Source organism: Acartia tonsa, chromosome 11 (genome assembly GCF_053477335.1).
Source record: "Acartia tonsa isolate MP-2025a chromosome 11, ASM5347733v1, whole genome shotgun sequence".
NCBI classification, from domain to species: domain Eukaryota; kingdom Metazoa; phylum Arthropoda; class Copepoda; order Calanoida; family Acartiidae; genus Acartia; species Acartia tonsa.
The window spans coordinates 5,967,703-5,982,170 of NC_137270.1; the positions used below are offsets into that span (position 1 = coordinate 5,967,703).

A 14,468-nucleotide genomic window follows, 5' to 3' on the forward strand; every position below is an offset into this window, starting at 1 on the left:
TCCATTCTTGTAATACCTTTATAATACCGCTGTTTGAGGGTCAAAAAATTCGACCAAGCATACGTAAGTACATTAGTTAAGTGTTGGCGAAAATTCATTTGAAGTCTGAGCTGGATCTTTAAATCATTTTAGTGGTGAGCCAGTTCGGGGTGCGCCGAATTTCAGCCAATTACAGCGCGGCATTTCATAAAATGATGTGCTCTCATTGGTGGAAAGTTGGCTCACCCCGATCTGGCTCACCACTAAAATAATTTAAAGATCAAGCTCTGGTGTATATTGCCTTATACAGAATTGACTAAAAAGATTGATAACTGTATTTTTTCAAACGTCCTTTCAAAGGTTTAGTTAATAAAATGATAATTTTAACAAGTAAAAATAACCATTAAGTTTAAAATGAACGTAAATAATTTCTAGAAACGAAGGTCGCACGGACACGCCTAACTGTAGCTAATTTTTGCATATAAGAAGTATAAGTATAAGCTTCAGAATGACTACATATCTTTATTAAAAAACAATAAAATAATAATAATGAAATAACAAAAGGGGGGGGGGGGGGGGCGAAAGTGACACTTTTTGAAACCAAAACTAAGAGTCAACAAAGGAACTCAACTAAAAAAAGGGTTATAGGTCTGAGATTTTGCATGGCAGTTGCTTTATAGGGGTACAATATGGAACTGTGAAGAAACGGCGGCGCAACCGCCGAAAACCGCCGTTTCCCGCCGTAATTTTTGTTGCCTTTTCTCGGCGGTTTTCGGCGGTTGCGCCGCCGTTTCTTTACAGTTCCATATTGTACCCCTATAAAGCAACTGCCATGCAAAATGTCAGACCTGTAACTCTTTTTTTAGTTGAGTTCCTTTAACTTTTAGTTTTGGTTTCAAAAAGTGTCACTTTCGCCCCCCCCCCCCCTTTAACACAGCCTACAATATATTGTCCAACATTTAAATCATTTTAATCATCCTTTTTCTTATTTTTGGGTGGTCTCTGGACTTTAGGTTCATCGGGCATGTTAAATCCAACCATCTAAAAAATAAACAATTTGTAAAAGAAAAAAGAATAAAAAGCATAGCAATAGCAATAGCAAACTAACAATAGTATCATGTTAAAATCAGCAAAAGCAGATTTTAGCCATTTTTCTTCAAAAATAAAACATTTAATTTGAAGTAATATGCCCATATGTACATTAGGATATATAAGTTGGAAGGAATTTTAATGTTAGGGGGAGATTTGAAATCTGCATCGAATTTTAAGGATTTTTTTTTATAAAATTCGTTTTTTTTGTATAATTCTTTATCTAAAAGCAGAAATACAATTTATGTTGATTAATTTTGACCAATAGGATAGGTGGATTAGAAACTACCTGCGCTCTAATTGGGTGAATGATATACGACACTTAAGCTTCTCCAATCAGAGCGCAGATAGTTTTCAATCCACTAATCAGAGATGTCAAAATTAATTAACTTAAATTGTATTTCCGCTTTCAGATAAAGAATTATACAAAAAACGAATTTTATAAAAAATCCTTAAAATTTGATGCAGTTTTTAAATCTCCGCCTAACATTAAAATTCCTTCCAACTTATATATCCTAATGTACATTGTATAAATTAGAATAGAAAAATAAAAGAGGCGAGGAATTGATTAAGCTTATGATTCAAGAAACCAGGACATTTGTTTCCATAAGTAGCACAGCATTGAAAGTCAACAATCGCTTGGATATCAAGTAAATAAAAAGAAAATCCCTGGTAAGAAATGCAGGTAAGAAAGTTGAATAAACTGCAAATAAAAATACATTAAACATCACGAAACCTTATAAGCTGAAGAGTTTTGCGGAGTGACATACGGAAGGGCATTCCTTAGTTATAGAGTAGTTGCGCTACAAAAATAGAGAAGACTTGCAAGTTTACATAAGATACAAACCAATAAGATCCGCAAAATCTTATGATTGTACATTATTTTATTCGTAGAAAGCTGGATATAATTCGATGCTAGACATAGTTTTTTTCGTATGGATGAGAACCGGTTCCTATCCACCGGATTCGAATGAATACGAGAAAGATGGTTACCTTTGCTGTTTGTCTGATGGATCTCTCCCCCTTGCCATGGTATTCGTCCTTCAGTACTTTGTAATGACGCTGAGATTCTGAATTTTTAAAAATATTATTAAAGGAAGCATACAAGAAATACCACGCTTCAACTGCTGAAAGACTGCCACAAGTAGATCAAATACCCTAAATTAGAGGCCTTCAGCTTCTATAACAAAAAAGTTCTGGGCATTTTAAAATGACATTTTATGTACAATGAAAATTTTGAAAGAATTGCAATGCTCATGTTGAAAACTTTGAAATTAAACTACGTGGCCTAGAAACAAAATTATAAGCTTATTTTTGTCATAAATTTAGGTTTCAGTAACAAAGGGGGGGGGGGGGTTAATGCAACCATCTCGTAATCAATGATTAAATGGCACTTAGAATTCGAATTTCGACCAGAAATTTTGTATGAATAATCCTTGGTGGGTCTATTTTCCTTAAATCGAACAAAAAGTTGGAAAAGTAACAGCTAACGGCTGGCGGCTCAGTCATTTTGCCATTTTTTTCGCTACTTTAAGAGCAAATTAGTCACGAAACCTATCTCCACATAATGATTTATGTAGCTCAAAACCATATCAAACGGTTCTAGCCGGTAGCTGTTGATACTAGAAATTTAAAAAAAATCATTTAACATGAATTAAACCAAAATTATGGGTTAAAAGGTGATTCCTACGTAATTAATGATGAATTTGGCCTGAAAATAGGCAAAAAAACGGCCAAACGGCTGAGCCGCCGGTTACTTTTCCAACTTTTTGTTTGATTTAGGGAAAATAGACCTACCAAGGATTACTCATGAAAAATTTTAGATCGAAATTCGAATTCTAAGTGCCATTTAATCACTGACTACGAGATTATTGCATTAAACCCCCCCCCCCCCTTATATTTTTACAATAAATATCTATTTTTATAGTCAAAATCATTAAAAAAAATTAAGTTTAACTTGCGTTGTACCGAGTGTACTGTAGCCAATCAGAAGGCTGAATCAGCTTAACAACCAATCACAGCTATGCTTGTATTAGTTTCCCCCTTTGTTTCCGCTATGATTTTCGTTTAAAAATGCAATTTAAATCGAATTTTTTTCATAGATTTTGACTATGAAATGTGGTGTTTTTATTGTAAAAATGTAATCAGCTACCGGCAATCCAAGTTTCTGACAAAGATAAGGTTATAATTTTGTGTCTAGGCGACGTAATTTAATATTGTTTTTTCTTTTATAAGCATTGGAAATCTTTCAAAAATTTCATTGTACATAAAATACTATTTTAAAATGCCAAGAACTATTTTGTTATTGAAGCTGAAGGATTTAAATTTGGGGTATTGGGTCTACTTGTGGCAGTCTTTCAGCAGTTAAAGCGTGGTATTTCTTGTAGGCGTGCTTTAAGTGAAATAATAATCGTAGAATGTAGATTATCAAAATGGGACTATGCAAGAACGAAAGCAAGTGTTGATACATAACTTTTTGTGAATACTACAATTTTAAAACTAACAAACCAAAAAATTATAACATGATTTTTGTCCGTATATATTATAAAATAAAGTTATATGAATAAACAGTAATGACAAAATATAATCAAATGTTATACAGTCATAAGTGCAATAATCAAAATGTGCTTGAACGTAGAGAATGAACTGGCCCTAGTGGCTATACAAAAGTGTCAACCTACTCCATAAGTTCTGGGGACCAAGGACTAAAATTCACCTATAAGTTACTGACCCTTTAAAAAATACAAGGATGACAAAACCTATAAGAGGCTCAGCACAAAAAATCATGGATTGGACAAGAAGACTAATTGAGTTATAAAGCAGATGTTCAGTTACCATAACGAAGATAAGAAAGGATATGCAAATACTGTAAGAAAGCCATGCGCATTTTATTGTCAAAATTTCAGCTGTCTATTTTCAAGAGCAGCGGAGGAAATCACGTCTTTCCTATTGCGATACGGACTGACTGACGGACAAAGGGAATTAGAATAGCTTCTCAACTAAAATTACCTAAATAAGTAGCATAAGTATCGGCCAGAAATTCCATCTCCTGTTTGTGCTTGCAGTACTGTTCTTGGGTTACCTCATTTGCACGAAACTAAACATTGATTCAGGTTCTAAGGGATCTTAAGGGATAAAACAATGGAGCACCCATCAAAAAATGTACTGTAGATAAGAATTTTTGATGAAAAATTTTAAACAACAATAGTTTCAACTAATTAATTTTTATAAAAATACCAATAGTTTTTTAGCTAACGAATATGAATATGAAACTCGAGTTTTCAGTAAAAGATACCATATATACATACTATTTCATGAAAGTGCCTCTGATTGCATTCCTTGGTTAGAACAGTCCTATAAATTTCAAACTTTCATGGTGAACATTAATCAATGGATATAGAAGGATATAGAATATGACAAGGAAAAAGTTGTCTTCAACTGAGCTTGCTAACATTGAACTCGTTAATTGGTTAGTTCGTTCATCAAGTAGGAAGAAAGGGTATGGGGTAAAGGGAACCGGATGCTCATTATTTTAGCCCGCTGCAAATTTTACTTAGAGAACATGAAAATCTGGTGTAAGATCCAAGTAATATCTAATATATGCATTGTACCAAGAAATAGGAAATATAAAAAATCTTTTCTTTTCTTCTTATTTAAAATCAGGGACAAGGGAATGATATTCTGACAAACAGTTTCCCCACAACCCCCTTCCCCTTTTCCTCCCCTTCTTTCCCATCCCTCTTCACTTACAGGACAAAAACAAAATATACCACCAGATACTTAATAAAGTTTCGTGATTTTTTGTAGAATTGTTGGTTAGAATAGTTACCCCTGATTTAAAATAAAGAGACTGACAATAAGGAAAAGACAGAAAGATTTATATAGAGCAAAATGCACTTTCCAAACCCTAGGTTGGTTTCTAAGGTGGCAGTGATTTGTGAGAATTCTGGAGAAGAAAAAAAGAAGCTTTAGATAGGGTATAATCGAATATCATTCAGAAATTTGAAGAATAAGTTTTTAAAAGTGATTTTGGGTTTACGGCTACCCTATACCTACTTTACCTAGCCAATTCTTTTATTTTATTTTTTAAGAATCGACCTCAGATTTTAGCAACCATTTAAAAATCTGGAAAATAACTAAATTTTCTATATTTATTTACCTGGTTAAAAATATAGTTCATTGACTGGGTTCCATGCAGTTTATCAATCTGAAGAGAAATAAAATAATTATTTATCTTATTTTTGGAAGTAGAAAATGAAAGATTAAAGAATCTTAAAACATATTTAATAGGCAGAAATCAAACAAAATCACCATAATCATTTTTTGGGTCTTATAAAGATAAAATAAAGGGTTAATCAATTAAAATTATAAAATGATTCGATTTAATTTAAATGTAACGTATACATTTATAGATATTCTTAAACAAAAAAGGTTTAAAAAGTTGTTGTAACAAGTTCTGCGTGTCTTGGGCCAAGGCATTCCTATCAACTACTAATGTTGCACACCTGACATAGCAGCTGGAGGAACCATTTTTAACGTCTTTACTTATGACGCGATGTTGAGCCGCGATTTGAACCTACCACCTTCCCGACAACATAAAATGTTACCCCTACCTTAGCCAATCTTAATTCTTTAGCTATGTGTTTCAGATGTTTCAGAGGTCCCGCATAAGCTATGGCAGCCATTATAAATTTTTTTCTTCTGCAAATAAAATTTTCCTTTCGTAGCATACCAGATATTTCTTATTATAATAATATATACAGTAAATTATTAAAAATATGACATTTATAATACTAGACAACTGCATATTTTAATCAGTAAATAAATTTAAATTATAGTGCAAGACATACAAATTACAAATAATAAACATTATACTTATAGATTTTTAAATTTTAGATTTAATTCATATAACTAAGATATAAAGCATATAATAATGTGATGAAGATAAGATACAAAAGCACAATTAATCAATTTTAATATATTTTCATCTAAGAATACTATTGTTTCAATTTCAGAATTTTAAAAAGGCAAGACAATTTTACACTAACATTTAATATTTTAAAAGAATGTTAAATCCAAAGCTCGGTAGCCGCATCCGCAACAGAACATAACCGCACTTATTTATATGAAGCCGCACCAAAAATCTATCTTTATTACACAGTAGACATTAATTTTGCATTCCAAAATGGTAGACTAGCCGCCATTAAGACGTGCAGCTGCCGAGCCTTGGATACATCTATTATAGAATTTAGATACAAGTTTTTTTTCTGAATGAATTATTTACAAAGTTAAATATCAAAATTTATAGCGAAGCTACTCTAAAGTTGGGTGTGATAATATCTTGGTTGGTCCGTCTATATGTCCGTAATTTTAAATTCACACTTCTGCCAATATTGAAACAACTGTTGAAAAACGCTTCGCTTCTTATGAACGACCTTATTTAATGAAATAACTATAGGATTTCAGCATTTTTCATAAAAATTCCAGTTTTACTTCGATAATATGATTTCAAAACCATTCAGTTAGAAATCTTTCTCAACCCAATTTGATTTCAAACAAACATCATAATTTTCAATTCTTTGTACCTAATAAAAACAGGGACAAGGGACAGTATTCTGACAAACAATTCAAGTAAAAAATTTCCATAAACCCACTTCCTTTCATCCCCTTCTTATCCACTTTCCTTTATTTACAACAAAAAAAAACAGGTTTTGCGCAAACATGGCGTCACAAAAATTATTCAGCTATTTCAACGGTATTAATTTGCTGAAGTAAGGCCTAAAAAAACTAAAAAGAAATGAAAGTTAAAAAGCCAAAATATAATATGAGGTGTCCTAACAATCCCTCGATTCATTGTTAAATAGCCAGCGTGTCTTTGAGAAGTCTTCTAACAGTTCCAATGCCCACAGTTGGCGTAGACGGACCAGCAGTGGAGTGACATATCTAAAATTAAAAATAGTTCATTTTTTTCATCATTCAAATAATTTTAATTTAATACGTTCTTGTTGTGTCTTGAATTTAGTCATTTTATAAACCAACCCTGATGAATCTTTTTTTTTAGTTTACCCTACCTACATATTATTTTTCAGTTGTAACCCTTCTGATATATTTTTTATATCCCAATGTATAAGTACAAACTCAACATACAAGTGGGGGGGGGGGGGGAGGGGTCATTTCTTACTAAGTGTATCCATTTTGTATCCAGACTAATTACAATGGATATAAACTTCAAAAATTCACAGCATTCAATTACATAATTCAATCTCGATTCTAATTGTCAAAAGCTTAATTCTCTGTAACACATTGTGAGATATAATATTTCTAAATTCAACTATTTTAAAACAAAAACTACTTACTTTAAACAGATAAGGTTGAACATCATGGAATGATGAATCAAAAACTAGTTCTAAATCAGATTTGTTCGGCATCTTAGGCAAAAATTCATGCTTGTTCATCACCTAAATTATTGTAAAGATTTATTTTTTTTTCTACTTAAGTTTACCAAGTACTGAAACAACTGTAATCTGTAAACTGTAAGAATAAATTTTGAGAAATTTTAGGGTTTTTTGTCTGTAGCTTAAGATTTCGATAACTACAGATCCGATTGAGTTTCTACATTTTATGGAAGCTATGCATACGTCCAGAGATGGTTTTAGTCTGTTTAATTTTTGAGTCTTCAGATGGTTTAAGGCTATTTCTTTTCACCCTACCTCTTCAAATGCAGAGCTTCTAGATGCTAGGGGGAGTATTGACTAGTCAAAAATAAAAAAGCATCCTATTTTTTGTCAGTACCATAAGACATAACTACTGAACCAATTGGCTTCTCCATTTCTGGGATGCTTCACATAGATCCTGGGATGGTTTTAGGCTATTTTAATTTTAGATTCAAGTACTAGTAAGATTTTTGGCTATTTTCTGTCGATATCTTCTCTTTTTATATGGAGCCCTTATACGTAATACATAAATGACAATTTACCTCTGTAATATACAGGGTCTTCTCACACAGATCTTCTCCTAGCTTTTCTCTCCATTTCTGTCTGGCATATTCATTCTCTAGGCTGACCAGCTCCACCCTGATGGTCCACACCTCCCACGGAATATTCTCTGGCGGGAACGGCCATCTTGTGCGTTTTCTTTGAAAGAATTCCAGGGAGATTTGTCCAGTCCTAAAATAATGTTACTAACTAATCAGGGGTGTATATTCTGCACAAGATTTTTTTTTCCCCCGGCTACAAATTTTTTATTTCCCCCCCCCCTCCCCTAGTTTTTTCTCACCATGTATAGGGGGAAAATGGAAAATATTTAAAGAACTCTATATTCATTTATTTTATCACTCCTTCCACACATTTTTTTCAGTTTTTTTCACCAAGGAGGGGGTGGGGGGGAATAGGAAAAATGTTTCTCGTATTCATTCGAATCCGGTGGATAGGAACCGGTTCTCATCCATACGAAAAAACTATGTCTAGCATCGTATTATATCCAGCTTTCTACGAATATAGAAATGTACAATTATGAGATTAAAACTAGTTTTTTTTAGCCCCGCGGAAAGCCGTTTATAATACGATGCGAGAAATAACTATTTCAGATTTCTAAATTTTTACATTTTTTCCCCTCCAACCACTTATTTTTATTTTTTTCCCCTCCCCCTGAGCAGGATCAATTTTGAAAATAAACACCCCTGTAATTAATCCACACCACTTTCATCCCCTGATATTTCCAGCTTCAAATATTAGAATATAAATGTAAAGAATTTAAAATATGATTTAAGGAAATAATTTGTAGTATAAGACCAAGGTCACTTACATAGTAGTTTCGCTTTCCAAAAAAATCTAAATAATCGGGTATCATAAGAGATAAAACAATAGACGATAATGTACAATGTACATCCCCAATGATAATAAACAAAATTACCTACCTATTCTATATAGATTATAGTGAAAACTAAAAGGTTGAATAATGGTAGTTTGTACCAACTACAAAATTTCATGATATAATCATCCATAATTTTAAGCCAACAAATAATTTGTAACACTTTTCGTACTAGTATAGTAAAATGTCCCCTTCGCTTTTACATAAAAAGCCTGTTGATCACTAATACCCCCCCTCCTCCCTTATTTTATATAAATTGTAAATCCTACGAGGAAAATGCCCTTAAGAGAAAGGAGGGGGGTTATCAGTGCTTAAAAAGGTGATTTATGTGAAATTGCCAATTACTCACTTTGAGCCAGGCGAGTTTTTTATTTGTTCAGCAAATGTGAGAACTTCACGTCTTATCAAGGAGTCCAGACCTGGAGACGATGCTCTGAAAAAAGTCAAAATTAATAATTCATAAGTTATACAAAAGGGACAAGACAATGGCCGATTAATTGATGTACATCCCCAATGATGATGCACAAAATTACTCCTTCTGTAGATTACAATAAGTGGTTGAAACGTTTGGACACTCAACTAAATTAACCAACCATTTTAAATTTAAAATAAGTCCTAAAGTCATGCCAACGAAATGGAAAACTCCCTCCCTAGTTGAAACTCATATTCTGTATATTTGGATAATGACATGACATACACCTATTGTAAGGTAGCCCGCGCTACCAAAAACAAAAACAGACTACCTGACATATGTGTGATCAAAAGTATGACAGTCAACATCTTGATAACCGACAGTGCCTATACTGTAGGAACTTTCATACTGATAAGTAAACTTGCCCAGCGTTCTAAAAATAAAACAAAGATTACTACATCTATATAGATCAAATTAAAGGGAGGGTAGGGTTTGACACATTTGCGTAAACGGTGAGTAATAGCATAGGCTTTGTCTTACGTGTAAGCGTATTATAGTTTATTTGACCAAAAAGTTTCCTTCTGGGATGTAATTTCCCTACTTTTAGAATTTAAATGTATCAAGGCCAAAAAAAATTGTAAGTAAATATGTTGCAAAACCGCTAAAATACTGGATTGAAATTTTTTCTTGTCAAAAAGGTTATGAACCAACATGTTTTAAAAGGACGAACGGACATTTTTGTACCAGTTAAAGAGTTGCAACGCTTTCTAAATCGTTCCTAATAGGTATTGTTACAGGAATAATATTCTAAACTTTGAAATCGATAGAACAATTCTAACATACCTAAATGATCAAAAATAACCTACGGACGTACATATCCTTATTATAGAAAAGCTTCGGTTAAAAAAAAAACTATGTTACCTATGAAAGAGAATAGGATGAAATAATGCTAAAATAGAATCCTCAACCTGACATCCCTCTACTGCCAGCTCAAATACATGAGATCTAACAAAGTGGACAGATAATAATTTAAATTCAAAATATGGTTGACAAAAGCCATAGGTTTGATTGCTTTTAATTTAATATTTCCTATTGATAAGATGTATTCTCTAAAGGCAGGAAGGGAGGGGACATTGGGCTATAAATTACACTGGTACCCAAAGTTTTATGCTATCTTGTTCGTTGGCTCCATAACTTTACTAAATTTTGATTGGTTAGTTCAAAACTAACAGTGTCTAAACATTTAAACCAATAATTTGTTTATCATCATTAAGGATGTTTAGAGGAAATTTTAGAATGATATCTTTTAAAGTATCCTTGCAAAATCAACTTTCTACCGTCTGATTGATTGACAGACAGACAAATTGTACATTTAGACAGATGAAAGAAACTTTGTAATAGTTAAGTATAAAAATAAATTCTCAATGGCTTGGGATTCCAAGATTTTTGAAGAACATAAAAACAAGGATGACAACATCCATAAAAGCGAAGCACTGAAACGGTAGGACAAACGGACATTAACACTTGTATAGTGTCAGAACTGGATAATATTAATATAAATGTATAAGAGTCAAAGCAAAATTGTAAGTAAATTTGTTGAAAAACTGCTTGATTCAGGATAATGTTTATGGACATACTTACATTTTTAGGACTTGATAATAAAGTTGCTTCGCTTATTACATTATACTTTGTTGTCTCAGGAATCAACATACCAAAAATCAGATAAATCGGATGATTATATCACATAAAAATTAGTTGTTAAAAAATTTAAAAAATCAACATGTTTAAAATGGACGTACGGACATTTTGGTGATGATTATAGAGTTGCTACGCTTTCTAAATCGTACCTAACTATTAAAGGAATCACCATGCAAAATTTAAAATCGATAGAACAATTCTAACATGCCTAAATTAACGATAAGAGCTATCCGTTACGGACGGACGTACGGACGGACCGACCCTAATTATAGAAAAGCTTTGCTTTTAAAAAAATTGTATAACTGTATTCATATAAAATATTTTGTAACCAAAAAATTGTGTCCATTCCTGGCATTCATTTTGTTATAAAATATTTTCTTCGTGGATTTTTTTTTCTTTACATCATTATATTTGTAACTTTTTTTTGTATATTTCTTTACATTTTTAATATCTGAAATTTATTTATATGGTTTTTTAATGAATTTAGCACCAGGTTAAGATAATAATGATAATAAAATTGTAACATATAATAACAATAAAGAAATATATATAAATGATTGAATTAGAATGGGACTTAAATAATGTAGATATTTCGTAAAAAAAAAAGGTGTTTCATTTATATTACAAATGGATGTGGAATATACAAGGTAGGGATGGGAATCCTTCGAATTTTTGGGCCGGATTCGGATTCCGGATTCTGAAGGAATCCGTCAAAAAAAGTGACGGATTCTTGCGGATTCCGGATTCTTATTTTTGGCGGATTCCGGATTCGGATTCCGGATTCTAGCAGTATTTTAAAAGGCCGTCCGTCACAGAGGGATAGCTTTTTTCGTTAATTTATCACTGTGTTACTTGGTTGAAGCCTTGATTTGTTTAAAGTGTTGACTTCCAGCATAACTAAAACACTTACATCACATTAGTAAATTTAAAAATTTAAGTGCTACGTATGTCCTAAAAATGTGCTTGGTATTTTCTAACCTATTTAAATTAAATTTAGCCTACCAATTTAGAATCCGGAATCCGCTATAAAAAACGGATTCCGGATCCGGATTCGGATTCCAAAATTGGCCGAAAATTGGGCGGATTCCGGATTCCGGATTCGGATTCCGGATCCGGATTCCCATCACTAATACAAGGACCTCATTTATTGGTCAGTTCGTTCCTCCAGTAGGATAATGTAAGGATGTAGAAGGGAAGAATTGTTTTTCTAGCCAGCTGTAGATTTTACTTTATTAGAGAGCATGAAAATCTGGTATGAGATCCAAGTAATAATATATCCATTTTTATACAGATTTCAGAAATCAAAATGGAGAACATGATTAACCAACAAAGTTAATAAATTCAAGTTAATGGGGAGTTTAAAGCAATCAAGTATTGATTATATCAATCCAATATTGCTTTTTAAAAAGCTATATTCTTAACTGACCTTATTATCTCTTTAACAAAAAATCTACAAAAGAGTCCATTCTGTGATAAATGTGTAAATTTTAATAAATGCCAATTATGTCCAAAAAGGTGTCAAAAATTTAGAAATTACACTAAAATAATAAACTTTAAAAGTAAAAACAAGTAAAACTATGCCCACAAGTAGCGCAACAGTAACAAGCTAACGTTACTTTGAGTTCAATTTAAAAAAAAATTTAAGTTTGTTATACAATAATTTTTAAAGTGTTATACCTAAAATATTGTACATATTTAAAATATTAAATTTCTACACGTGACTCGTCTTATTTAAATTTTTAGGTTTAATTTTCAAATCTCATAATTATAAAGGGAGTTTGAGTCATGTATTTCAGATATACCCTAGTTAAAGGGTAGCTGCGCTACTTTTAAGTCCATAACATATCTATGAATAATAATATACCAACAAATATCACTTTATAACAGATTTACAATATCATATATAACAAGGAAGACAATCGACAAATACAATATTTAATATTTGTTCCAGTATGGCTTTAAATGCGGTTAATTTCCGCTGGATTAAAACCAGTTATTGGTCATAATGAAAAATCTTGTATCGTTTCGTATTATAGAAAATTTTCCACGAAAAATAAAACAAAAAATCATAGAATTAATCTCCAAATCTGGAATCAATTTCATAATTATTTACTGTACTATACGAGGAAAACTCAATAATACAATTCGATAAATACAAGTTACCTGAGCTGGATCTTTAAATCATTTTAGTGGTGAGCTAGATCAAGATGCGCCGAATTTCAGCCAATCACAGCGCGGCATCTCATAAAATGCTAAGCTCTCAATGGTGGAAAGTATGCTCACCCCGATCTGGCTCACCACTAAAATGATTTAAAGATCCAGCTCTGTACTGCAGAAGCAGGGGAATATTTGTAAGCAGATATGCGTTCATTTTACGAAGGGTTGCTACGGGTAATAATATATTTCTTTGTTTTAATCTTTTTACTTAAAAAATGTCAAGCTTTTAAGCATTTAAACAAAAATTAAAGATTATTAAAAATCGTCCATTTTTTATCTATATCATTATCAATCATAATGTTAAAGTAAAAGGATGTCTCTGTGTCTGGTTGTAACGAAAAATTTTGCTAGCAGCTGGAACGATAAGGCTCTTCTTTACAGTGAAGTATTCCCCGAAAAGTTTAAATATTTTGGGAAAAGGGAAGGGGCATATCCGGTTTATATATTACGAGCGGCTGCCCACTGTAAAGAAGAACCATTTAGGTTCAGCGGTTAGCGAGATCCTTCAACACAGTTATAAAAACAGACAGATATCCTGTTACTTCATCATTAGGATTACTATGTCAGAACAAGGAAGAAATAAACCCATGCAGCAAAAGGAACCTCTCATATTTCTACCATCCATCCAAATTCATATCAGCCATATCACTAGCCATATCATCTATGGTAGAAAACCTAAAAAAAAAATTTAAGAACAGATCTTAGTGCAGATTCCATGAATGATATAACCAATAACGGGACGTCAAGCTTTTTTTTACGGGGGGAAGGGAGAGGTTTCAAAGGTTGGGAGCGGGTAGTCTAATGTTTTTTTTTAAATTTTTTGAGGGGGAGTAAAATGAGGCGTTTCAGAGTTTGAGGGGGATAACCCCCATCTCCTTCTTTATCTTTAATACAAAGTAAGTTGATCTCTGTCCGTCCGTCCGTCTGAAGATTAAGATCTCGGTAACCACTGAACCGATCGGATTCTACTCTTCAGGGAATATACCTACTGGTCCTGTGGTGGTCTTAGGCTATTTTCTTGGGGAGTGGGACACCCCCAACCCCCCCAAAAACAAAAAAATCCCCCCCCATTTTTTTATAGAAGATTTCCTTGGTCCTTTTTTTGTACTAGAAGATTTCCTTGGTCCTTTTTATTTTTTTTACGAATTTCACCTTAACTTTTTTTAATCACCTCTTGGGGTAATGCCCCTAGAGGCGAAGCCGC

At 32.6% G+C, this 14,468-nt stretch overlaps 3 protein-coding genes across 3 annotated transcripts in view; all 3 read right to left on the minus strand.

Annotated features, from left to right (window-relative positions):
- Positions 1–870: 870 nt before the first annotated feature.
- On the minus strand, positions 871–6,904 carry LOC145331894 (protein FMC1 homolog). Its single transcript, XM_080176768.1, has 5 exons — positions 5,682–6,904; positions 5,228–5,275; positions 4,078–4,165; positions 2,062–2,138; positions 871–1,020 (listed from the first exon to the last, which is right to left on the minus strand). Exons 1-5 carry the CDS (start codon positions 5,796–5,798, stop codon positions 949–951), a joined length of 402 nt encoding a protein of 133 aa, XP_080032894.1. The 5' UTR covers positions 5,799–6,904; the 3' UTR covers positions 871–948.
- A 9-nt stretch (positions 6,905–6,913) lies between these two features.
- On the minus strand, positions 6,914–11,517 carry Atg101 (autophagy-related protein 101). The gene is made up of 7 exons (XM_080176762.1): positions 11,396–11,517; positions 10,271–10,354; positions 9,681–9,782; positions 9,287–9,370; positions 8,045–8,234; positions 7,425–7,526; positions 6,914–7,011 (listed from the first exon to the last, which is right to left on the minus strand). Exons 1-7 carry the CDS (start codon positions 11,404–11,406, stop codon positions 6,925–6,927), a joined length of 660 nt encoding a protein of 219 aa, XP_080032888.1. The 5' UTR covers positions 11,407–11,517; the 3' UTR covers positions 6,914–6,924.
- A 2,282-nt stretch (positions 11,518–13,799) lies between these two features.
- Positions 13,800–14,468, minus strand: part of LOC145331885 (uncharacterized) — a 37,842-nt gene continuing 37,173 nt past the window's right edge. The window contains exon 28 of the mRNA XM_080176758.1: positions 13,800–13,939. Within this exon, the coding sequence (XP_080032884.1) occupies positions 13,879–13,939 (61 nt within the window). The 3' untranslated portion in view covers positions 13,800–13,878. The remainder of the gene's footprint in view (positions 13,940–14,468) is intronic.